The following is a 27,850-nucleotide window of genomic DNA, read 5'->3' as shown; positions in this document are numbered from 1 at the left end:
ATTGTGGGCCAAAATGCCATCACCAAATCTACACACCAATTGTTACTACCCTTTCAGCAAAGAAATCAAAATCAAGCTCACCTTGTCCTTTTCCAAAGTATGCAGATTGAGAAAGATGAGTTTTTCTATCATTTCAACATGGCCTCTCTCGGCTGCCAAAAGAAATGGTTTCCTTCCTCTCTGAAAATAAATCACAAACTCTAGCATTTATTACACACTTGACAACATTTTAAGGGTAACGAGGTGGTCAGCAAGGTCCTTCTGGTCATAGCATTTCCAACTAATTAGGGGAGGGAGTTGACAAGATTTCTGACCCTAAATCAGATTCAATTTTGGGCTGTCACTCAAAACATGGACTCAGTTTCATGGTAACAAAGAGAAGCACTGTTCAAAAGAGACCCTCCCAGGCTGAAAGTTTTCTCTGATATGCGGATGCTAATTCACATTGGGGGTGGCTAGGGAAGAATAGAGTTACTTTAGATTAGGTAGAAGGGACTGAAGTGAGGGGAAGGATATGGGGGTAGGAAGGATAGTAGAATGAATCAGACATTATTACCCTATGTACATATATAACTATATGACCAGTGGGATTCTACATCATGTATAACCAGAAGAATGAGAAAATGCTCCATTATATATAATGTATCAAAATGCATTCTACTGTCATACATAACTAATTAAAACAAATTTTTAAAAATTTTAAATAAGAATAAGAGAATAAAATAAAAGAAGAATAGACCCTCCCAAGCATCAGAGGAGGTGCTTCCTCACAGCCAGAAGACAAGATTCCATTGTATTTTTTTTTTTGAGAGTTAGAGTGAATTTTTTAATATTTATTTTCTAGTTTTCAGCAGACACAACATCTTTGCTTGTATGTGGTGCTCAGGATTGAACCCGGGCCGCACGCATGCCAGCCGAGCGCGCTACCGCTTGAGCCACATCCCCAGCCCAAGATTCCATTTTAAATATAGCAAAATGATAACGATCACATGCCACATCAGGCCAGTCAATCAGAGTCATCCGTGGGTTTCTTTCTTTCTTTCTTTCTTTCTTTCTTTCTTTCTTTCTTTCTTTCTTTCTTTCTTTCTTTCTTTCTTTCTTTCTCTTTCTTTCTTTCTTTCTTTCTTTCTTTCTTTCTTTCTTTCTTTCTATTTCTTTTTCTGGACACATATTATTTTTCTTTTGGTGTCATCAGCTAAGCTATCAGTAACTAGCACAGTGCAAAGCAAACTGAAAAGAAGAAAGAGATTAAGAGCCCTGGTGATGGGGCTGGGGATGTGGCTCAAGCGGTAGCGTGCTCGCCTGGCATGCGTGCGGCCCGGGTTCGACCCTCAGCACCACATACAAACAAGGATGTTGTGTCCACCAATAACTAAGAAAAAATAAATAAATATTAAAATTCTCTCTCTCTCTCTCTTAAAAAAAAAAAAAAGAGCCCTGATGATATCATTTGAGTTCCTGGATTCAGGCATACTTGGGCCATTCATATGACTACTTTGACTGAAACATAAAGCCCTTTTTTTTTCTTCTTAAAATAGTTTGGGTTGGGTTTCTGTCATGTCACTGAAGGGCTTCCTTAAAGCAACTTCCCTACGTCACAGAACTATGAGAGTAATTTAAATGTGCACCAGGGTATCATTTTAGGTTCATCTAAATACTTCAGACTCAAGCAATTATCACAGGCCACATTTGGCAGCAAACTGCTCAGAAAATGTAGGACAGAAGCTGCAGCTTATTGATGTCAGCAGTGCCTCTTCATATCATGGTCCACACAGCTGTTCAGGAGTTATTGTCTTTGGCCCTTCAGGTGACAGCTTAGTTGCAAAGTGACTTAGTTGTAAAAGCCACATTACATGGGTGTGGGAGCCACCTCAGCTTAGAAGGCCCACAGGAACAAATATTTCTTATAACCATCCCTTGGGTACACCTTCCAGGGTCCCCATAAGACATGTTGCTCGTTACAACAATCACTATATACAAGAAAAATCCACAGTCTGGCTTCCTCGGGTACTTAAAATTCATCTTTAGCTCCTCCCAGCCCAGATATAATGCACTAATTAAGGGTCCTTTTATCAGAAGCAATGTTGCTAAGTAAGGTAGTTAATCTTCTATCTTTACCTACTTTGCAAGGACACAAGCCAGAAAGTTAACCAAAGTTTAAATTTGCATGCAGCAGGTGAAGTGTTTTTGTTAGTTCCTTACTTACACACACACATACACGCACGCACACGCACTCACACACACGCGCGCGCGCGCCATTTGGTGCAATTAGTGCTGCCAACCACCAGGTCTTACCTGTCTGCCTCCTGTCCCATGAGGTGATCACATAATCCATATTGATCATGTATCCACAGTGATTGTTTCAGTATGAAGCATATGATTCAAACAGGGCCTAACAATTATTTCTGAGATTTGTGTGTCAACATTTGATGAGAGAGGATTTTTCTTTCTTACTGATAAAATCCACAAGGATATAAACCTGAGGCTGCTAATAGCCACCTTTCCCATTGTGTGAAGGGTATATCTATGAATAATGACAATACATAGCCAACCAAAGTCTAGGAGACAAGAAAAACTGGATCCAGTCAACCCTGAAACCATTCAGATACACCCTCAAACACTTTAGTTAGGAGTTAATAAATTACCTGTATTTCTTTTTTTTATTGGTTGTTCACAACATTACAAAGCTCTTGATATATCATATTTCATACATTAGATTGAAGTGGGTTATGAACCCCCAATTTTACCCCAAATGCAGATTGCAGAATCACGTCGGTTACACATCCACAATTTTACATAATGCCCTATTAGTAATTGTTGTATTCAGCTACCTTTCCTATCCCCTACTATCCCCCCTCCCCTCCCATCCCATCTTCTCTCTCTACCCCATCTACTGTAATTCATTTCTCTCCTTGTTTATTTTCCCATTCCCCTCACAACCTCTTATATGTAATTTTGTATAGCAATGAGGGTCTCCCTTCATTTCCATGCAATTTCCCTTTTCTCTCCCTTTCCCTCCCATCTCATGTCTCTGTTTAATGTTAAACTTTTCTTCCTGCTCTTCCTCCCTGCTCTGTTCATAGTTGCTCTCATTATATCAAAGAAGACATTTGGTATTTGTTTTTTAGGGATTGGCTAGCTTCACTTAGCATAATCTGCTCTAGTGCCATCCATTTCCCTGCAAATTCAATGATTTTGTCATTTTTTATTGCTGCATAGTACTCCATTGTGTATAGATGCCACATTTTTTTATCCATTCATCTATTGAAGGGCATCTGGGTTGGTTCCACAGTCTAGCTATTGTGAATTGTGCTGCTATGAACATCGATGTGGCAGTATCCCTGTAGCATGCTCTTTTAAGGTCTTCAGGGAATAGTCCGAGAAGGGCAATAGCAGGGTCAAATGGTGGTTCCATTCCCATCTTTCCCAGGAATCTCCAAATTGCTTTCCAAATTGGCCACACCAATTTGCAGTCCCACCAGCAATATACAAGTGTACCCTTTTCTTCACATCCTCGCCAGCACTTGTTGTTGTTTGACTTCATAGTGGCTGCCAATCTTACTGGAGTGAGATGGTATCTTAGGGTGGTTTTGATTTGCATTTCCCTAACTGCTAGAGATGGTGAGCATTTTTTCATGTACTTGTTGATTGATTGTATATCCTCCTCTGAGAAGTGTCTGTTCAGGTCCTTGGCCCATTTGTTGATTGGGTTATTTGTTATCTTATTGTCTAATTTTTTGAGTTCTTTGTATACTCTGGATATTAGGGCTCTATCTGAAGTGTGAGGAGTAAAAATTTGTTCCCAGGATGTAGGCTCCCTATTTACCTCTCTTATTGTTTCTCTTGCTGAGAAAAAACTTTTTAGTTTAAGTAAGTCTCATTTGTTGATTCTTGTTATTAATTCTTGTGCTATGGGTGTCCTATTAAGGAATTTGGAGCCCGACCCCACAATATGTAGATCGGAGCCAACTTTTTCTTCTATCAAACGCAGAGTCTCTGATTTGATATCAAGCTCCTTGATCCATTTTGAGTTAACTATTGTGCATGGCGAGAGAAAGGGATTCAGTTTCATTTTGTTGCATATGGATTTCCAGTTTTCCCAACACCATTTGTTGAAGATGCTATCCTTCCTCCATTGCATACTTTTAGCCCCTTTATCAAATATAAGATAGTTGTAACTTTGTGGATTAGTCTCTGTGTCCTCTATTCTATACCATTGGTCCACCCGCCTGTTTTGGTACCAGTACCATGCTGTTTTTGTCACTATTGCTCTGTAATATAGTTTGAAATCTGGTATTGCTATACCGCCTGATTCACACTTCCTGTTTAGAATTGCTTTTGCTATTCTGGGTCTTTTATTTTTCCATATGAATTTCATGATTGCTTTATCTATTTCTACAAGAAATGCCGTTGGGATTTTGATTGGCATTGCATTAAACCTATAGAGAACTTTTGGTAATATCGCCATTTTGATGATATTAGTTCTGCCTATCCATGAACAGGGTATATTTTTCCATCTTCTAAGATCTTCTACTTCTCTCTTTAGGGTTCTGTAGTTTTCATTGTATAAATCTTTCACCTCTTTTGTTAGGTTGATTCCCAAGTATTTTATTTTTTTTGAGGATATTGTGAATGGAGTGTTTTTCCTCATTTCCGTTTCAGAAGTTTTGTCGCTAATATACAGAAATGCCTTTGATTTATGCGTGTTGATTTTATATCCTGCCACTTTGCTGAATTCATTTATTAGTTCTAGTAGTTTCTTTGTAGACCCTTTTGGGTCTTCTAGGTATAGAATCATGTCATCTGCAAATAGTGATAATTTAAGTTCTTCTTTTCCTATTTTTATGCCTTTAATTTCTTTCGTCTGTCTAATTGCTCTGGCCAGTGTTTCGAGAACTGTATTGAATAGAAGTGGTGATAGAGGGCATCCCTGTCTTGTTCCAGATTTTAGAGGGAATGCCTTTAACTTTTGTCCATTCAGAATGATGCTAGCCTGAGGCTTAGCATAGATAGCTTTTACAATGTCGAGGTAAGTTCCTGTTATCCCTAGTTTTTCTAATGTTTTGAACATAAAGGGATGCTGTACTTTGTCGAATGCTTTCTCTGCGTCTATCGAGATGATCATATGGTTCTTATCTTTAAGTCTATTAATGTGGTGAATAACATTTATTGATTTCCGTATATTGAACCATCCTTGCATCCCAGGGATGAATCCTACTTGATCATGGTGCACAATTTTTTTGATGTGTTTTTGTATCCGATTCGCCAGAATTTTATTGAGGATTTTTGCATCTAGGTTCATTAGAGATATTGGTCTGTAGTTTTCTTTCTTTGAGGTGTCTTTGTCTGGTTTCAGAATCAGGGTGATGTTGGCCTCATAGAATGAATTTGGAAGAGCTCCCTCTTTTTCTATTTCCTGAAATAACTTGAAAAGTATTGGTATTAATTCTTCTTTAAAGGTTTTGTAAATCTCCGCTGTATACCCATCTGGTCCTGGGCTTTTCTTGGTTGGTAGTCTTTTGATGGCTTCTTCAATTTCATCCATTGATACTGGTCTGTTCAAATTGTGTGTATCCTCCTGACTCAGTCTGGGCAAATCATATAACTTAAGAAATTTATCGATGTCTTCACTATCTTCTATTTTATTGGAATATAGGTTTTCAAAATAATTTCTAATTGTCTTCTGTATTTCTGTAGCATCTGTTGTGATATTGCCTTTTTCATCCCGTATGTTAGTAATTTGAGTTTTCTCTCTTCTTCTCTTCGTTAGCGTGGCTAAAGGTCTGTCGATCTTATTTATTTTTTCAAAGAACCAACTTTTAGTTTTGTTAATTTTTTCAATAGTTTCTTTTGTTTCAATTTCATTGATTTCTGCTCTGATTTTAATTATTTCTTGCCTTCTGCTACATTTGCTGTTGTTTTGCTCTTCCTTTTCTAGGGCTTTGAGATGAAGTGTGAGCTCATTTATTTGTTGGTTTTATCTTTTTTTGAGGAATGACCACCAGGCGTTGAATTTTCCTCTTAAAACTGCTTTCATTGTGTCCCATAGATTCCGATATGTTGTGTCTGTATTTTCATTTATCTCTAAGAATTTTTTGATTTCCTCCTTTATGTCTTCTGTAACCCATTGATCATTCAGTAACATATTATTCATTTTCCATGTGATGTAGGATTTTTCCTTCCTTCTTTTATCACTGATTTCCAGTTTCATTCCATTATGATCAGATAAAATGCAAGGTATTATCTCCACCCCTTTATATTTACTGACGGTTGCCCTATGGCATAATATATGGTCTATTTTTGAGAAGGATCCATGCGCTGCTGAGAAAAAAGTATATCCATTTGATGATGGTTGATATATTCTATATATGTCAGTTAAGTCTAGGTTATTGTTTGTGATATTGAGTTCTATAGTTTCTTTATTCAACTTTTGTTTGGAGGATCTATCCAATGGTGAGAGAGGTGTGTTGAAGTCACCCATAATTATTGTGTTGTGGTCTATTTGATTCTTGAACTTGAGGAGAATTTGTTTTATGAATGTCGCAGCACCATTGTTTGTGCATAAATATTGATAATTGTTATGTCTTGTTGGTGAATAGTTCCTTTTAACAGTATATAATGTCCTTCTTTATCCCTTTTGATTAACTTAGTCTTGAAGTCGATTTTATTCGATATGAGGATGGCCACCCCTGCTTGCTTACGAGGACCGTGTGCGTGGTATATTTTTTCCCATCCTTTCACCTTCAGCCTGTGTATGTCTTGTCCAATCAGATGTGTCTCCTGGAGGCAGCATATTGTTGGATTTGTTTTTTTAATCCATGATACCAGCCTATGTCGCTTTATTGGAGAGTTTAAGCCATTAACATTCAGAGTTACTATTGATATATGGTTTGTACTTCCATCCATGTTTGATTATTTATCCTTTTTTAAAAAAATTTAGTTTGTTTCTCCATGATTATCCTTCCCCTCGCCCTCTGTCTTTACCGAGGCACTTCCTACTGATGGTTTTGGTTATTGTTTTTCATTTCTTCCTCGTGTAGTGTTTTGCTCAAAGTGCTTTGCAATGCTGGTTTTCTGGCTGCAAATTCTTTTAACTTTTGTTTATCATGAAAGATTTTTATTTCGTTTTCATACCTAAAGCTTAATTTTGCTGGATACAGAATTCTTGATTGGCATCCATTGTCTTTCAGTGTTTGAAATACATTGTTCCATGACCTTCTTGCTTTCAGTGTCTGTGATGAAAAATCCATTGTTAATCTTATTGGTTTACCCCTGAATGTAATCTGTCTCCTTTCTCTTGTAGCTTTTAATATTTTCTCTTTGTTCTGTATATTGGATATCTTCATAACAATGTGTCTTGGCGTTGGTCTACTGTGATTTTGTGTGCTCGTTGTCCTGTATGCATCTTCAATTTGTACATCTGTTTCCTTTTTTATTTCTGGAAAGTTTTCTGTAATTATTTCATTCAGCAGCTTACTCATTCCCTTGGTTTGAATCTCTGTACCTTCTTCTATCCCGATGACTCGTAAGTTTGGTTTTTTTATGTTATCCCATAACTCTTGGATGTTTTTCTCGTGATTTTTTACCAGCCTTTCTGAGTTGGCTAGACTCTTTTCAAGATGATATATTTTGTCTTCATTATCTGACGTTCTGGCTTCTACTTGCTCCACTCTGTTAGTGATACCCTCAATTGAGTTTTTAATTTGGTTTATCGTTTCCTTCATTTCTAGAATTATTGTTTGATTATTTTTTATAATCTCTATCTCCTGATAAAGATGATTAACTTCTTCTTTTATCTGTTTATGTAATTCATTCTCAATGTGTTCTTTTGCTGCTTGAATTTGCTGTCTCGTATCCTCTTTAAGGTTCCATTCCATCTGTCTAAGGTGTTCCTTGAGTTCTTTATATGACCATTTTTTCTAATGACTCTAGGTCCTCCTGAATATTTAGGCTGTCCTGCATTGTTTGTACTCTTTTTTTCCTTGCTTTTTGAAGCTGCTCATGTTACTTCTTGTTCTGTTTGACTGATGAGTTACTGTTTACTCCTATAAATTTATTAGATGCTTGGGAGGAAAGGTATTAGAAGGGAAGGGAAGAAGTCACTAAAGAGAATGAGAGTAAGCAGGTAGAATTCAAGGAAGGGGGGATACGATAATTGAAAAGAAATGAAAAGACAAAAGAAGAAAAAAAATAGGAAATAAAAAAGAAAAAATTTTAAATAATAAAAAAATAAAATTAAAATTAGAAGAAAAAAATTTAAAAAAAAAATTGTAAAAAAAAATTAAAAAAAACAAGAAAGAAAAATGAAAATGAAAGAAAAACCCAAATCAAAAAAAAAAAGAGAGAAAAGAAAAAAAATAGTAAATGCAGTCTTAGAGTTTGATTAACTTGTCTTCCAGTAGGTGGCGCTGTGCCCACCAGGCCAAGCTTCTCCTGTCAATACGCGGGAACCAATCACTGTGCAGCAGCTCCTCCCAGATTGGGCGAGTCTCCAATCCTGAGTGCCTAGGGCCTCCTCTTGTGTCTAGTCACTTCCCACTTTTCCTCTAGCCAGGCCCCTCTCACGGGTGCCGCTCACCACAATACTGGCTACACGCCAGGTCTGCTGCTCCCGGGAGCCCTGTTTTTATGAACGACTGGGCACACTCTCCCTGTTTGCCATTCCCTCAGACCCTAAGTTTGTAGAGCTTGGGGCTGAGAATCCTCAGCGAATTTTACTTGCCCTCCGGTAGCCACGCCCCCGGTAGCTGGTGCAAGAGACCTCAGCTGTCAGCACTGGTGGGAGCAGTAGTTCCAAACAGCGGGTCCCGCACCACCTCTGATTCCCTGGTTCTGGCTATCGCACTCACGGGAGAGCTGGGAGGGGCCCTTATGGGAGAGCTGGGAGGGACCCTTAAGGTTTCCCCGATGTGTGGAGAGGGAAGGCTAGGGAATTACACATCTGTAGCCGCAGGTTTCAATGAGGTTATCTCCTCCGCCGCAGTCTGATGACGTCAGTTCTCTGCCATGGTGGTATCTCTTGCAAATGGCGACAGTTTGTTTCCCTTTGTCGGGTGACCAATGCAACGGGTAGGTCCTTACTGTCTCTCCCAAGCCCCGTTTCAAACCTGTGGCCACTACCTATGAAGGCTCGGTAGGCATTTACCTCCGTAGGATCAGAAGGGCTGACCAGTTGTTTCAGCCGGATGGATTAGTGCTGAGTCACAGCTGTTTGTCTGCGGGAAGCAGGCAAACGGGAGCTTGAATTCAGCCGATCCGGGGTCAGTGTGTGTTCTGAGAGGCCCAGACTGTTCGCCCCAGATCCACGTCAGCTCAGCATTGCCTAGTGATCCTGAGCAAACAGATTTAGGTTGTTTACGACTCCCTATGCCCGCACAGCTGAAGAGGTCAGAGACTTGATCTCTCTGCACCCGCCGCCATGTTGGAATCTCCTCATTGACCTGTATTTCTTAATCTAGAATAAGATGGAGTTTTGTTGCTTGTAACAGAAAGGATTCTAATACATCTTTATTGGTTTGGGGATAGAATTAGTCTATTTTTCATTGCTATAATGAAATTATATGTTATAAAGAAAAGTTAATTTTTGTTCATGGTTCTAAAAGTGCAAGGTCTAGAGGCCTCATGTGGTAATGGCCTTCCTGCTGACATAGTCCTGAGGCAGTGCATGGGGTTCTATGGCAAAAGATAGGAAGTGTGTGTGCGCCTCCCTTTACGCAAAAAGCCATGAGGACTCAATCATGGAGATTCTATGCAATGACCTTATCTAGTCTTAATAACTTCCCAGAGGCTCCCCCCTCTAAACATCAGTTAGATTAAGTTTTCACCCTTTTAATACCATTAGCATTTGACTCTGAGGATCATATTCCTGAATGAGTTGGGGGTTGGTAAATCATAACCCACTAGAAGGATCAGAGATCTGTTCAACTTTAAAATAACATTTCTCTTTTACCTTGGTTGCTACAAAGCTTTGTATCTTTACATAGCTAAATAAAGAGATAGTATCCACTCCCAAAGTCTAAGACATGGGAGGTTCTGAGAAGACTACAATTACTACAGATGAAGCATCTTCCTCTCCAAGAAAATAGCAATGACTTTGAACTTTTAGTGCCTTTTAAAAGTGTAATCATCAGGGGCTGGGGTTGTGGCTCAATGGTAGAGTGTACACCTAGTGTAGGTGAGGCACTGGGTTCAATCCTCAGCGCCACACTGAAAAATAAATAAATAAAAAAATAAAAATAAAGGCCTTGTGTCTACCTACAACTAAAAAAATTCAAAAATGTAGTCATCAAGAAAAAAATGTAAAAACCAAAATATACAAAATAAGAATGTTTACTATCTTATAAGTACATCAAAAGGTAGCATGGCACTGGGGATATAGCTCAGTTGGTAGAGTGCTTGCCTTGCATACACAAGCCCTGGGTTCAATCCTCAGCACCAAAAAAAAAAAAAAAGTAGCATAAATTAAGATGAGGTGATAGTGAAATGATATAAATCTTTTCTCCCAACTAGTACATGTTATTAGGTAAAATAACAAAAGGAATTTCAAAGACTTATGCATTTTTCAAAAAAAAAATAGTTTCTTCTTGTTAGGAAGAAATTGACACAGGCTATGCTGTATTGAAACATACCTCTGTCTTAGAACAAGTCACCTCAAGGTCACTCTGATTCAGCCTGACCTAAACCTCCATCAATACTCAGTTGTCAAGAAAAGAAATCCCAAACACTCCATCTTTATGAGAGAGGAAATTGTTATCTAGGACTGAAAACACCTGAAAGGCCCTTCCCTAGTCCCCCCTTCTTCACTTTCCTATATACACAGGCTGTAAATGGGGTCTCAGTCTCCACTCCGCCCTGTGTAGCTGCTGAGCCACCTCTCCTCTCTCTCTATTTCCTTCTTTCAGTTCTTAATCATTTTAATTTGTTTGAGTAGGGCTGTCTCCTAGGACTTCCTTCATTTGGAAGGCAGACTCTTCAACCAGGAAGATAACAGAGTGGGATGGAGGCCCCGGCTTCAGGCTGTAACAGTGGTTCACTTGATGCTTTGAATATAACCCTTGCTGCACTGGCACTGCAACTGATTTTTAAAAAGGACATGTTTCTCTCTTCCTCTTTCTCTGATCCTCCCTAATCTTAGGGGAAACAGGATTACCTTTCTTCTCCATTTTAGGCTGATTTATCTGTCCTTCAGTAGACATCAACCATAGGAATGAAGTAATCCAGGTTTGGAGGATGGTACCAGAAGATCCCAGAAATGACTATACCCAAATTAACAAGTGAATTACAACTCCAACAGAGAACACACAGAATGTAGCCTTTGAGCCGCTTCTTTAATAGCTCCCTGTTCCAGAGGCAGAATCACAGCCTCTGGGACAGGAGTCCCCTGTGTTTATCCTTTGCTAGCAAAACAATAAAGCTTCTTTTTCCTTTTCCTCAAACCCATGTATGTCCTCATTATTGGATCGTCATCGGGGACAGGACCAAGCTTTCGGCAACAAGGCCTGGGACAGATCCCCATGCCTCCCTGGCTCAGGATCCTGATTCCATTTCCCAATTAAAATAAGGAGGATCCAGGATTCTTATTCCTGTTTTCATTACTCAATGTGTATTTAACCTAATGTTTTAAATCATTGCACTTATTTTTTTATTTTTTTTGCTTGTGAACAAACCTTAGGGGCTGAAATTATTTAATAAAAAAAATTTTAGCTCTAAATTTAGTGCCAGGGTTATCTAATTCAGCAAAAAATTGCAAACAGACACCAAAGTCCCACCGATATTGTTTATCATAGGCATCCTTGAGATGTCACCCAGGGAAACCCATCACAATAGTTCCATAATTTCTCCTATGCACATTCACATCCCATAACATTTTTTCTTACTTGGGATGATGAATTTAAAACAACTCCAGCATAAGGGGAAACCTGAATAACTAAAGATTTCAGTGGGGAAAGAATATGTGGAATGAGGTCAAAAGTACTGAGAGCTACATTCAACCTGAAGCTGTGGCACTGATGTGGGCATGGGGTATGACACTGGGTGAATTCTCCATACACACCACAGATCATATGTTTAGCTAACTGTTACCTCCGGTCTATATAGTTGGGCCTTTGTATCTGTGGATTTCATATCTGTGTATTCAACCACCTGCATATCCAATGTATTTGGGGAAAAAAGTGTCTGTACTGACTATGTACAGATATTTTTGCTTGTCATCATTCACTAAACAAATATAGTATGACAACTACATAGCATTTATGCTGTATAAGTTATTATAAATAATCCAGAGATGATTTAAAGTATCCAGGAGAATATATGTAAGTTGTATGTAAATCTTATACCATTTTATATAAGAATTTGAGCAGCTGTAGATTTTGGCATCCACAAGAGGGTCCTGGAAGCAATCCCCTGTGGATGCTGAGGAATGAGAAAATGAATGTCTTCTCAAATTCCCTGTATTCACTTTTCCCACCCCATCAAAACAAGAAACTCATTTGCATTTGACTTCCAATTCAGTCTCCTTGAGACCACTAGGTGAAAAAGAAAAACTAAATAAATAAAGAGAAAAAAAAAGATAAAGCCCACCGGATATTCTCTTTCATCTGTAGTTGGAACCAACACAACTGTGACAGTAGTCCACTTTATGCTTTAAATATAACCATCGCTACTTTGCAATTTATTTTTAAAATGAACATGTTTCTTTCTCTTCTTTCCCTAATCTCAGGAGATTACCTTTCTTTCCCATCCTAGACAGAGTTTATTTGTCCTTGAGTACAAACCCACCATAGGAACGAAGTAATCCAGACTTTGGGGAAGATCTCAGAAAGATCTTTCCAGAAGATCTCAGAAAGGACTATCTCCTAAATAAATAAGTGAATGACAACACCAACAGAGAACATATGGAATGGAGCCTTTGAGTCATTCTTTAAAAGCCCCCTGTTCCTGCTGATGAATAACAGCTTTGGGGACAGGAGTCCCCAGTCTTTCTCCTTTGTTAGCAAAGCAATAAACCTTCTTTTTCCTTTTTCTCAAAACCATGTCTTCATTATTGGATTGGCATTGGGGACATAGACTGAGCTTTCAGCAACAAACATTGTAGCACCAAATTCTTGTAAATGCCCAACCAATATATGAACGGCTGGTGAGGCCTTCCTTTCTATTTCCCTCCCTCCTCAACATTTTTGTCTGAGTATTTGGTTTTGATCACCAGATGGAAGTTCGAAAGTAGATTCAAAATATCTAGACTACTTTACCTATAGTTTCTGGCTCCTCTAATCTCTTGCCTGCTGAGGGATTCCCAGGGCTATGGAACTTGGAGAAACCTCAAAATATTTCCCAATGCCCTGCATGCCCCCAGCTCCACCCAAAGTCTCTTGTGCCCAGTGAAGTCCGTTCTCTTTTAAAAGCCTCCTCCCAGTAAAGTTTTCCTTTTTAGCATCTGGAGTTCCCTCCTGATCTAAAAGGATTTTTACTAACTCTGGCAAGTAAATAGGCTCTCCATACTTGCTGTTGATAAGAATCAAGGCAAAAGAGTAGTGCTATGAAGATAGAGTTGTCTTTTCTATCAAATCTATTTTGATGAACTGACAGACTGAGCAGGGGCCCCCTTGAAATTGTCCTCCCCCTACAACTTCCTTTTTGCTCTCATACCCCTCTCTAAACCTTTGGCTGATGAGAAGCCCAGCTAGATGTTAACTGCTAAACCTTTGCTTATAGTCACAGAACCAAGATGATCTTTGCAACACAAGTCCTTAGTAACTAACTTCAGGGGCTGAAATCCATTGTGATGTCCTGGAGAAGACACTGGCCCTCACTGAGGAAGGTCAGACTTGGCCCAGCCTGAAGCCTCACTACCTCAACTCCCCACCAAAAAAAAAAAAAACAAACAAACAAAAAAAAAAACCTATGCAACCCTGAGCTCAGGAAGATAGAGTCTTGAGGAGCTATCCCTTCTACCTTCTTCAGGGCTGGCTTGGAATAAACCTCATTCCTTCCTACCAACACTCATCTGTCTAACTTTGGTACTTCAGCGTTAGGCAAACCAGACGTCTAAATCCAGTAACATGACCATGAGTTCCTGAGTCCAGCACCAAATTGGCTTCTTTTTCCATTTTATTATTGTGGTAAAATATTCATAACATAAAATTTACCATTTTGTCCATTATTAAGTATATAGTTCAGTGGTATTAGGGGTATTAGTTATATTCAAATGACTGTGTAACTATCACAACCATTTAGCTGCATAATCCTTTCATCTTGCACAAGTAAAATTCTGTACCCATTAAGCAATTTATTAGACAATAAATCTCCACACACACCCTCAGTCCTTAGCAACCATGATTCCAACTGACTTTTGTCAACATATTTGACCTCACTCATATATCTTAGTAAAAAGAGGAGATTTTGTTGTCATTTCCATTGATAGATCTTTTAAATAATTTTCATGTAAGACTAAAATTGGACTCAGAGAGTCTTCTTTCCCTACATGACCCAGTGGTCTTATCATTCACTCATTCCTTGTATGTCCCTGAACCCATCTTAAGATATTTTAATAGATATGTGGCTCTGCACAGTCTCTGCCAGGAATCCTCAGTCTTTTCTTCAACAAACAAAGCAGAAGGAAGAAGCATGGATAAGCCCCAAACCAGCTGAAATGATAATGGACAGGAAGCAGCTGACCAACTGAAGCTCAAGAAATAGAAAAGCTCCCAGTAAACCTGTTTGGCCTTTGAATTCAACAGCCTGCCAGATCTTTCCCACACACCGCTGTCTCCCATGGGAGTCAGAGTTCACTGAAAGGGGAAAGAGAAAAAAATGTGTGTATCATACATAACCAGCCCTCAAAAAATATCTGCTGAATTGAACTGAATGGAATTCATTCATAGGCTGCATCCCTGCTGAATTAGTCAGCTTTCCATCTCTATGACAAAATGCCTGAGAAAAACAATTTAAGAGAGAAAAGACTTATTTTGGATCACAATATTGTAAGGTCAGGCAACAGCAGCAACCAAAAAGGAGGCAGATTTAAAAGGCTGCTGAATGAGGCTTTATTGAGATTTTACTCCTGGGAGGAACTCTATCAGACTGACAGAGCAGATAGGAAGAGGGTCTGAGGAGAAACCACGTGGGGGCTTGACAGGACTGGAATTTTTATGGAGCTTATGGCAGGAAGGAAGGGCTTGGGACAGGAAAAGGGAGTTTTAGAGTCCCTTGTCCCACTGGAGTTGGTTGGGGAACTGGCTGAGATCCAGGATTGGCCAGGAGACCCTGTGGATTGACAGGTAGTTCCTATCGTGCCTGATTGATGTTTCTTTCGCGATCCAAGGCTGCTTGGTGCTTTGTTTCTAAGTCACTGCCATCGACCTGACAAGTATTATTTATTTATTTATTACCAATATTATTTGGTACTGGGGATTCAACCCAGGGGCACTCTACCACTGAGCTACATCCACAGACTATTTAGAGACAGGGTCTTGCTAAGTTGCTGAGGGTCTCACTAAGTTTCTGAGGCTTGCCGTCCTTCTGTCTCCACCTCCTGAGTCACTGGGATTTCAGGCATGCACCACCATGCATGGCTTGGCTCATAGGTTTTGGTCAATGGTCACCTGGCTTCATTGTTATGGACATCATTCTGGAAAGGCAGAAAGAACATCATGGTGGAAAGGCATGGTGAAGCAAGCTGCCCACCTCATGGCAGTCAAGAAGCAATGATGATCAAGAGAGGAAGGGTGGGGAGAGAAAGGGTTCTGGAACAAGATATGCCCTTCAAAGGCATGACCCTAGTGACATACTTCCTCCAAACAGGTTCCACACCCTAAAGTTTCTCCCGCCTCCCAATAGCCTATTAAAGTATGAATCCATCACAACCTCCATTAAAGAGTTTAGTGCTCTCATGGTCTAATCACCTTCCAAACGCCACACCTCGGAACACCTGCTACCTTGGGAACAAAGCCTTCAGTACATGAACTTTTAGGGGGATGTTTCAGATCCAAACCACACCACCTACTCAGCATGGATCAAAATGCAAAGATCAGCCTCCTCACACCAACACTAAGTGGTGTTTGACGATGATATAGTGAGCACTTACCTTAAACCTAGCTCTTTGCTAAGCATTTTATAGTCAATACCTCATTTAAGCATCCCAACAGTGACTGCTCCAACTTGCTACATAGGAATGGCTTAGAAGTGATGTCTAACTGGAAGGGGCAGAATAGCTCATCATAAAGCTAATTTACACCGGGCATGGTAACGCACACCTGTAATCCCAGCGGCTTGGAAGGCTGAGGCGGAAGGATCGCAAACTCAAAGCCAGCCTCAGCAATGGCAAGGTGTGACCCTGTCTCCAAATAAATACAAAATCACTCTGGGGATGTGGCTCAGTGGTTGAGTGCCCCTGAGTCCAATCCCTGATACTCCTCCTTCAGAAAAAGAAAAGCTAATTTGCATAGGCACTTTTACATAAGATTGAGGAAGTATCAATCATTTACATCAAAGAATGGAGGCTTGCCAATACAGTGTGTGTTGGGGGGATGGGGGGGCTTCTCTCACAGGGGATCTTGGTGCTACCATGAAGTAGATTTTATTATTCCCATTGTACAGATGGAGAAACCCAGGCTTTCAGCAGTTGGTAAACTTGCTTCAAGTCACATAGCTAATGTCATAGAACATCTGTCTATCTGCTTCTGTAAGTGGATAGTTGTTTGGTCATATGCAAAAGAAGTAAAAGAAATTTATAGATCATATTTGAAAAAAAAAGTTTTTGTTTTATTGTTGTTTCTAAGGTTGAAGTCAGAAGAAAATGTAATTTTTTTTTAATATAGGTGAAATGAAGTGAATAGTACTGACCAACTTCTAGCAAAATGTCATGAAGAATAATAGTCTTGTGGCATAGAGCAAAACAAGTCTCATTCATGAAGTACAGTCCACTGCTGAAAAATCAAGGGTATTCCTCTATTCAAAAGGCCTAGATGGGCACGGAAGCGAACGCCTGAATCCCAGCAGCTCAGGAGGCTGAGGCGGAAGGATCTGGAGTTCAAAGCCAGCCTAAAGCCAGCCTCAACAAAAGCGAGGCCCTAAGCAACTCAGTGACATCCTATCTCTAAATAAAATACAAAATAGAGCTGGAGATGTGGCTCAGTGGTCGAGTGCCCCTGAGTTCAATCCCCAGTACCCCCTCAAAAAAAAAAAAAAAAAGAAAAGAATATAGACAAATACAGTAGAACTGAATTATATTCCATAACTGGTTACTTCACAGCTTTGGATCAAAGACATTCTTAAAAGTTCATGCATTAAAGAATAAAATTTAGGCACACATTCTAATACTTAAAGGGGTAGACACTGTTCACATCCTGGACAGGATGAAAGAATAAAGAAGAAGGAATCTAGCTGCTTCCTCCATACTTCCAGTTTTCCCCACATGCATAGGCCAGGGTCACTGCCAACAGCAGCACTTCCCTTCTGTGCTGTGGTCTGCCACAGTGATGGAGAAGCTGGTTACCAGGCCAGGGCTGTCTGTGCTTGCTATTTGGGCAGCTGCACCAGAGGAAGGAAGAAAGCTAAGTTTAGTGGGGGTGTATGTGAAACCTGTTCCCCCCACTGCAAACACACCTCGTCTGGCTGGTTCAGGTCCTTTAGGTGCAGGTCTTGAATAAGGTACTCCACAATGTGCACATTATTACTCTGAGCTGCAAAGTGAAGGGCATTCATTCCATCCTGAGGATAGAGGGAGGGAAAAGATATGGCCTTGGAACTTCTCCCTCCTGCACAGGTGAGGTGAGAGCTCACATCCATGTGTGATCCACAGACCTACCTGGTTCTTGGCTCTCTGGTCTGCTCCAGCTCTAACCAGCATGAGCATGATCTCAAAGCTTCCAGTCCAGGCCGCAAGGTGAATTACAGTCAGGCCGTGCTTCCCCGAGCAGAGAGAAGAAAAGACTCTATCACATGAATGAGCCATAGCCTACAATCTCAGTCAATAAGGACTAGTTAATACCAGATTATTGAATATTAAGAAATGGAAAATTTAATATACAAAAAAAATTTCGATTTTATGTGAAAAGTGGGTATATTTAATAAGCGATAGGCACAAATGATTCTCTATCCAAAAGAAATATATAAAATTAAATGTTTTTTTAAGAGAGAGAGAGAGAGAGAGAGAGAATTTAATATTTATTTATTTTTTTTTAGTTTTCGGCAGACACAACATCTTTGTTGGTATGTGGTGCTGAGGATCGAACCCAGGCCACATGCATGCCAGGCAAGCGCGCTACCGCTTGAGCCACATCCCCAGCCCCCCAAAATTAAATGTTATATTCACAAAAAATACATAAAAAATAAATATATTAGGACAAAAGTTAGATTATAATATATACTCTCTTAACTCAATTTTATAAAAAGGAAAAATAGAACATACATGAAGTCAATAAACAAATTACACTTAAGAATATATCTTTTATATATATTTTAGAATTAATTAATTAGAAAAAAATATAATTTTGTTCTAATATATTTATTTTTATGTGTTTTTTGTGAATATAACATTTAATAAAGATAAATGGCAATTCTCTATTATATGAGGTACTCTCACAAATCAACAATGACAAAAAAGCCACGTTTGGTGGTACAAACCAGGAGGATGGCAAGTTCAAGGCCTGCCTTGGAAACTTAGTGAGACCCTGTATAAAGAGCTGGGGATATGGCTCACTGGTAGAGCACGCTTGAGTTCAATACCCAATACTACCAAATAATAATAACAAAATAAAACAAGAAAAAAAAAATAGAAAAATGCACACAGGTGCTCTCTTGAGGTGTTAGAGGAAATAGATACCATTATTGTCTAACAATCTAGCACTATAAATTTAAAATGCAACCAGCAATCCTATTCTTGGGAATTTGTACTATGAAAATAAAATTTCAGGGCCTAATGTTAAATATATGAACATATTGTTAGCTCTGAAAATTGGAAACAAGGTACATGTTCATCAATAGGGGAATGATAATAAATTATGAAATAGTTACATCATGCAACCATTAAAATAATGAATTAGCTCTATAACAATAGATTTCTATAAGCTTTGTTAAATATGGGAAAAACATAAAACAAAATATAATCCCATTTTATATAAATGATACAGTGAACAAAACCCCCATACGTGTAAGTGTATATCTATATCTATTTATAGGTGGGTTGGTAGCAGGTAGAGATATTGACATAGATATGATCACATGTGCATGGAGATAAGTACAGAAATGAACACACACCTATCTCAGAAATAAACAAACACCTAGTGATTGTTGAGTACAGGGGGATGGTACACAAAGATAAGAAAATTGAAAAAGACAAGTTATATAGGGTTCCCATTTATATAGAATCTATCTAAAAGGACTCTGTTTACACAAAATTATATAGATGTGTGCATAGTATGTGTTTAGGCTGAAATAGAGATTTGGCTCAGGACTTACTGACCTGTCAGTTCTGGGCAATTGTAAGTAAGTAATATACTGAATTAGGAGAAAGAAAAGTGTGGAAGGAAGTAGCCAGTTGTCAACATTGGCTATCTCAGGACAGTGGGCTTAGAGGCAAGTAAACTGAGAAAACCTCATCTGCACCTTCAGTGTCAGGTTACCAAGCAATAAACAGTAGTCTTTATGATCAAGTGGAACTGACCCCAAACTCTGGTCACTTTCTACCACTTTCAAGTACTGTGATGTTAGTTAACTCAGTTAACTCTCAGCTTCACGTTCCTTATCTTTTTTTTTTTTAAGAGAGAGAGAGAATTTTTTAATATTTATTTTTTAGTTTTCGGCAGACACATCTTTATTTTTATGTGGTGTGAGGATCGAACCCAGTGCCAAGCGCATGCCAGGCGATTGCGCTACCGCTTGAGTCACATCCCCAGCCCTCACATTCCTTATCTTAAAGTTCATGCGTCTCCTTTTCTTTTTCCTTTATTCTCATCAAAACCTAAGCCATTACCTCTGCACAACTGCCTGCCAAAGGCAAGCCCTCTCCCTACATCTCATTTGTCCTCCAAATTGGTTGTGCTTGTAATCCAGGATACCCGTTTGTTAGATGCACACAGCAGGAGTAAATAAACAAGGAATGAAGGTCTTCAGGGCACTCCCTATCATATCCTCTACTGAGGTCTTGAACATGCTAGACAAGTTCTACCACTGAGTTACGTCTCCAATCCTTTTGCCACAGTCTGGCTGGGCACAAAATAACCGAGCCACCACACAGCCTTGTAGGTTCAAAACAGGAACTCCTTTATTCTCCACACTCCCTTGGACACTGCATTCGGGGCGTTCTCCCGGGACATACCACACCCCAACCAGAAATCCCTCCTCTGGCACTTCCCCAACCAATGGGAACTCTCCGGGAATCCCCTGGAGAACTCCAAAGTAGCAGGCTGAGGAGGACCGCAGGGGTCTAATATACAACTGAATACACAGCTTAACACAACCATTATCATCTCAATGGCTTGCTGGCATCACCTCTCAACTACTCTGTTCTGGCAAAAATGCCATGCGTCATTCCGATTCTATGGCTCTCAGCATACTTTAAGTTTTTTTTCCTTTTTAAATTTTGAGAAAGGGTCTCCATAACTAGTCCAAGCTATCCTCAAACTTGTGATCCTTTTGCTTCAGCCTCCTGAGTAGGTGTGTGCCACCAAGCCTGGATGTGGGGTGCTTCTATTTCTGAAGTGTATAAATCCTTTAGTGTTTATTTTGGCTTCTCCAGTAATCACATTCATGTATTCACTTATTCTCAGTAGAGCTCAAGTTGGGAGAGTGAAATAGCAAATCCCATATTATTGAGTTACAAATTTTAAATCAATGTTCCAGAGAATATTTTTAAGTGTCTCAAGACATTTTGCATAGTAATGACTGAGGGGTACTATGGGCACTTAGTACGTAGAGGCCACAGATGCTGCTAAACATCCTACAATGCACAAGAAAAACCTCACAACAAATAATTATCTGGCCCCAGATGTCAATATTGCCACTGTTAACAAACCTCGCTCTAAATGTACATATGTTATTAAATTTTCATTTTAGCTGTCACACTACACAGTGAGTCAGTCCATTTAAATATTTAAAATTCCAGAGTTTTCTTCAAACTCTTCACAACTTCTTCACTCTTTTACAAGGAACATTGATATATGACCTCTAGGTAAGGTTCTTCAAAAAATGTATTCTAACCACAGTTCCACCTCTTGATTTAGGCTTCCCTACAAATCAGTGCTCCATATTCAGTACTACCAAATTTGGTTTTACATATGGGCATAAAAGACCAGAAATATTTGGACAGGTGAGAAACTATATTTTAATAGGAGCTCTATTTCTTCCCTAAGAGGTCATTCCTAATCTTGAACAGCCAACATTTAAAAATTCCAAGTGCTGATTATAAAATCTAAAAGCTGGTAATGGAATCTCTGAAACCACAAATTCTGAGCAGAGCCATTGTTCCTCTGAGGCAGTGAATCACTACACAGAGATGTAAATTCCCACAGAAGAACTTTCCTAAAACAAAGTCTCCGGCTATGCAACTGGCATGCTTAAGAGTATGTGTCATGAATTACACTCACAGTTGCCTCACATGCTCTGGAAAGTACAAAATGCCAGTCACTGACAAGTTATCTGCATTACCAGTATGGTCATAAGTGAGGTTAATAATTTCCTCTGGGGCTGGGGATGTGGCTCAAGCGGTAGCGCGCTCGCCTGGCATGCGTGCGGCCCGGGGTTCGAGCCTCAGCACCACATACAAACAAAGATGTTGTGTCCGCCGAGAACTAAAAAATAAATATTAAAAATTCTCTCTCTCTCTCTCTCTCTCTCTCTCTCTCTCTCTCTCTCTCTCTCTCTCTCCTCTCTCACTCTCTCTTTAAAAAAAAAAATAATAATTTCCTCTGGGGAACACTTAAACTTTAAGAGCTTCCCAGAGAAGCAACTCAGAAAGCAGATGCTAATCATCTTCTAAGCACCTTAGGCCTCCCTTTATCTGGTCTGCCATTTCTCAAAACTTGGGGATGCTACCCACTTTGACTCTGGAGGTCCTCAGTGGTGGGGTCATGCATTTGATCCTAAGCATGCAATACCTTGCATAGTACTCATATGTTATAGTCTCTGTCCTTGCTCCCCAGATAGATAACAGGAGACTCAAAACCAGGACTATATCTCATACCAGATACAATCATCTGGGGATCTTTTTCCCCCCTTTTGGTATTGGGGATTGATCCCAGGGTGCCTTAGCACTGAGCCACATCTCCAGTTTTTTTTCAAATTTTTTACTTTGAGACAGGTTCTTTCTAAGTTTCTGAGGGTCTCACTAAATTGCTGAGGCTGGCCTTTGATTTGCAATCTTCCTGCCTCAGTCTCCTGAGTCAATGGGATTACAGACATGCACCACTGCACCTGGCATTGGGTAATCTTTTTAAATTAGGGATTCTTATTCAGAAGATCTGGGTTGGGACCTGAAATTCCTCATTTCTAACATTCCCAGGTGGTGGCCATGATTCTGGTTGAATCCCCAGTAACTGGCATTGAGACTTATGAAGGACACTGAATATACATTGAAGATGAAGGGGTTCAATTGTTAGTTCTTTGCAAATGGGTGTTGAAACTTTGAAGACAGATCAGCCAAATCAAATTAGGGGCTTATAAGATAAGATAAGACAGTTGCCAGAAATGACAAAACCATGGTAGTGCTTGCATTATGATGATAAACATTTTATCAGTTATGTACCAACATCTCTGCGAATGATAAAATTCATTACAAAAATCTTTGGTGAAATTTCTAAGGCTGGCACCAGAGATACATAAGGAATTTCCCATCTGATAGCATTTCAATTTACAAGGCAACATTGATAGAAGCTGATGTTAATTAGAGACGTGCTTCAGATATGGGGTAACACAAATATATGCTTAGAAAGCCTTGAAAAGAACAAGTTGGTAAAAATATCTCTCCATCATTTCAGGAATAATTTGCTTACACTCTGACATAAGCCAAACCTGAATTTAATACATTTGAAATTTGGCAATCCTCAGCTATGCTAGCTTGGAGAAAAGATGCATTCAATCCAGGCCATGGATTCACGGGTGTTTGTTGTATGATTTTGTCTGCTTTAATATCAGGTTGAAGATTTTGGGTTATGGTTATGGTTAAAATAGAGCAAATGCACTCCACCCTGTCTCTCCTACCAAATGCAACTAAAGTCTCTGAATAAAATTCAGCTATCTGAAGACTCTGAAAAGTAAATGGTTGCAGGTAGCTTAGGAAAGGAAACCAGAACTCAAGAGTACAAAAAATCCTGTTGTGAGTTTCCTGATTTTTGTTTATCTTCTTCCTTCCATATCTTCCAACTTGGATTTGAGGCAGCACCAACCACGAAACTACACAAGGACAGAAAGAGTTCCAAAAGAAGCCCTTCTTTCTAGTCTAAGAAGCAGAGGGAGCCTCTAATGAATAAAGAAGGTGGGGAAAATTCTTTCCTTCTTTGTACTTTTCTGGTCCTGCAAGCTCTGGAAGACTGAGAAATGTGGGGGAGATGATCATGGGGAGGAAAAAGCTGATGAACTCTAGACAGGGCAAAGCGGTGGAATGGAAGGGAGGGGGCATGGGAGTAAAAAAAAATGGTGGAATGAGATGGACATCATTACCCTAAGTACATGTATAGAGACAAGAATGGTGTGAATATACTTTGTATATAACCAGAGATGAAAAATTGTCCTCTATATGTGTAATATGAATTGTAATGTATTCTGCTGTCATGTATAACAAATTAGAATAAAAATTTTTAATAAAGAAAAAGAAAAGAGAAGCATCCTATGAAGTTGGGTATGCACTCCTGGGCTTGCTCCTGAACTGTACGTGGATGAACTCTTAACATTAGACAAAGACTTAGAGAACTGATTTATGTGTTGACCACTGCCAGTATCAGACTGGTTCCTGGGACATATCTGAACAGAACTAAAAAGGTCTTTAAAAATGAAATGACTTTTAAAAAGTGACTGTTGATGTGCAAAAAGAAAAAAAAATCACAACCTATTTCTACCCTGAACTAAAATTAATTCAGAATGAACCATTGTCTTAGTCTGTTTTGTGTTGCTATAACAGAATATCACAGGCAGGGTAATTATAATGAACAGAAATATATTTGACTCATGGTTCTGAAGGCTGGGAAGCCCAAGACGGATGGACCTATCTGGTGAGGGCCTACTAGCTACATCATAAAGTAGAAGAAGGCATTACATGAATGAGGGGAGGTGGAGAAGATGGTCCAAGTTTGTTCTTTTATTCAGAATTTTATTCAGAATGCTCTCCTGAGATAACAGCATTATTATAATTCATTCACGAGGGCAGAGCCCTATGCACTAATGAACTTCCAATAATGTTGCATTGGGGAATAGATTTCCAACGTATAAACTTTGAAGGACACAGCAACTATAGATCTAAATGTAAAATACGAGGGCTGGGATTGTGAGCGCTTGCCTAGCATGAGCGGGACCCGGGTTCGATTCTCAGTACCACTTAAAAATAAAGGCATTGTGTTGTGTCCATCTACACCTAAAATAAATAAATAAATAAATAAAAATAAAATACAAGACTGTAAAATTTTTAGAAAAAAATATGAGAAAATCTTTATACCCTTAACTTAGGCAAATCATCTTTACATATAACTCCAATATCAGGATTCATTTTTAAAAATAGGTACATTGTATTTCATCAAAATTTAAAAATTTTTCTCTGGGAAAAACACTGAAAACACAAGCTATAGAGTGATAAGATAATGCAAATCACATACCTAACAAAGGATTGGTATGCTACAAGAAATATTTGTTCAGATTCATTTCATACAAGGCAAGAATGATCCATCCACAAACCCCACTGGACTCCCCAAGTTTGGTTGTCCTAGGTTAAATGGTTCACCTATTTATAATATATATTTTTATAAAATTCCACAATAAGAAAACATTTGATTTTTAGAAATGTTCAAAAGATCTGGCTGGAAATGTTGCTCAGTGGTAGTGCTTATCTGGCCCTGGGTCCCCACCCCTCAGCACCACAGGTGGAACACAATCTGAACAGGCTTCACCAAAGAAGATATAAAAATGGCAAATAACACATGAAAGATGTCATATACCATTAGCCACTAGAGAAATGCAAATTAAAACTGCAATTAGATCCCTACATAACTGTGAGAGTTGCTAAAAATTAAGGGGGGGAGGATGGCAATTCCAATGAGGATGCAGAATAAGTGAAACTCTTCTACCTGGCTGGTGAGAATGAAAATGGCACAACCAACTAAATTAATAGGCTGGCAGCTCCTTGTTAATTTATGCATATACATAGTACTTAGCCCAATAGTCTCACTCTTGGATATTTATACTATATTTTTACTATTTATTTATAAACAAATTCTTATACATGAATACCTGTAGCAGCTTTTATTATAATAGCTAACAACTAGAAATAACCCTAACGTCCTCCAAATGGTGAGTGGATAAACCTCTGCCATATCCGTAAACTGGAATACTATTTAGCAATAAAAAGGAGGAGTTCTTGACACATGCAACACTATGAACGAACTTCAGTCATTTTACAGAATGAAAGAAGCTGGTTTAAAAGGTAATATACTATACGATATCATTTATGTGACATTCTCAAGGGCATATTCTTAACAGTGGTTTGGCTACAAAGAGGCAGCATGAGGGAAATTTATGGATGTTGCAACTGTCTGAATTTTTTGTGTTGCTGGGGATTGAAGCCAGGGCCTTGTGCATGTTAATCACATTCTACCACTGAACTACATGCCCAGCCACTTTGACCTTCAGATTGATTGTGGTGGTTACATGAATCTGTACACGTATTAAAACTTATAGAACTGTACACTAAAAAGAAAGCTAATTGTACAGCATGCTAATTTTAAAATTAAAGTAAAATTAAAATATTATATCAGATTTTCAATGACTGATCTATTACCAATGCATCATTTGCAGGTTAAGTAATTTTCAAAATAATCAAATTACAATTTCTAGACTGAAGGACACATCTCTTAGTGACCATAGCCACTAATACAAGTAAACATATTCGCAAAGTCAGAGTGCTTTCAGTGGTAATTTTTGATTCTGATTTTCTTACATAGCAATCAACTTGCCACCAATATCATAGTAATAAACTAGAGAGGGATGTGCCCCACTGGTGACACAAAGAGAAACTCCCACCATCATCAAGTCTACATCTTGTGTATGATGATTAACAAAAACCAACTAACTGGTACATCTGACTCCATTTATCTTCCAAACATTTACGAAGCACACATAAAGTCAATATGGGAAAATAAGTAAAGCCCACACACAGCCCCTGTGAGATATGAAGGTAAAGCCATACTGAGCCTTACCCTCTAGGGAGTCCCAGACTAGAGAAGATAAAATAACTCTGGAAGATTCTTCTGAATAGTTTAAATTTAAGAACCATGGTCCACGGAATTAATTAAGATTAAAGAATTTTCAAATAAGTCTATCATATTCTTCCATAATTAGAGATGCTAAACATAATATTGAGTCTCTATAGCTGATTTCCTTATGCCCTGATAAAGCATTAAACGAAGGTGGAAATCCTCAGGATGGGTTTTGAAATCTAGGCAGACAAGTAGTTAAGCTGACTTGTAGCTAACAGCATGGTCTCTGAGATCAGACAAATTGGGTTTAAATCCTGCCTTCAATTTCCTCTAAAATCTGGAACAACACAGGGATGCCCTCTCTCACCACTTCTGTTCAACATAGTTCTTGAAACACTGGCCAGAGCAATTAGACAGACGAAAGAAATTAAAGGCATAAACATAGGAAAAGAAGAACTTAAATTTTAACTATTTGCAGATGACATGATTCTATACCTAGCAGACCCAAAAGGGTCTACAAAGAAACTATTAGAGCTAATAAATGAATTCAGCAAAGTGGCAGGATATAAAATCAACACGCATAAATCAAAGGCATTCCTGTATATCAGTGACAAATCCTCTGAAATGGAAATGAGGACAACCACTCCATTCACAATATCCTCAAAAAAATAAAATAAAATACTTGGGAATCAACCTAACAAAAGAGATGAAAGACTTATACAATGAAAACTACAGAACCCTAAAGAGAGAAATAGAAGATCTTAGAAGATGGAAAAATATACCCTGTTCATGGATAGGCAGAACTAACATCATCAAAATGGCGATATTACCAAAAGTTCTCTATAGGCTTAATGCAATGCCAATCAAAATCCTAACAGCATTTCTTGTAGAAATAGAGAAAGCAATCATGAAATTCATATGGAAAAATAAAAGACCCAGAATAGCAAAAATAATGCTAAGCAGGAAGTGTGAATCAGGCGGTATAGCGATACCAGACTTCAAACTATACTACAGAGCAATAATAACAAAAACAGCATGGTACTGGTACCAAAACAGGCGGGTGGACCAATGGTACAGAACAGAGACACAGAAACCAATCCACAAAACTACAACTATCTTATATTTGATAAAGGGGCTAAAAGCATGCAATGGAGGAAGGATAGCATCTTCAACAAATGGTGTTGGGAAAACTGGAAATCCATATGCAACAAAATGAAACTGAATCCCTTTCTCTCGCCATGCACAAAAGTTAACTCAAAATGGATCAAGGAGCTTGATATCAAATCAGAGACACGGCGTCTGATAGAAGAAAAAGTTGGCTATGATCTACATACTGTGGGGTTGGGCTCCAAATTCCTCAATAGGACACCCATAGCACAAGAGTTAATAACTAGAATCAACAAATGGGACTTACTCAAACTAAAAAGTTTTTTCTCAGCAAAAGAAACAATAAGAGA

General features: G+C 38.9%; 1 protein-coding gene across 1 annotated transcript in view; it reads right to left on the bottom strand.

The window, feature by feature from the left end:
- The window catches only part of ANKDD1B (ankyrin repeat and death domain containing 1B), a 79,724-nt gene that overhangs the window by 38,042 nt on the left and 13,832 nt on the right, over positions 1-27,850 (bottom strand). Inside the window, exons 4-6 of the mRNA XM_081295491.1 lie at positions 17,804-17,902; positions 17,602-17,706; positions 82-180 (exon numbers count right to left, since the gene is read on the bottom strand). Of these exons, the coding sequence (XP_081151617.1) occupies positions 82-180; positions 17,602-17,706; positions 17,804-17,902 (303 nt within the window). The remainder of the gene's footprint in view (positions 1-81; positions 181-17,601; positions 17,707-17,803; positions 17,903-27,850) is intronic.

This window comes from Spermophilus citellus, assembly GCF_964194105.1.
Source record: "Spermophilus citellus genome assembly, chromosome: 1".
In the NCBI taxonomy this organism is placed as follows: domain Eukaryota; kingdom Metazoa; phylum Chordata; class Mammalia; order Rodentia; family Sciuridae; genus Spermophilus; species Spermophilus citellus.
The sequence above is the reverse complement of the archived record's forward strand: the minus strand, read 5'-3'. Positions and strand labels throughout refer to the sequence as shown.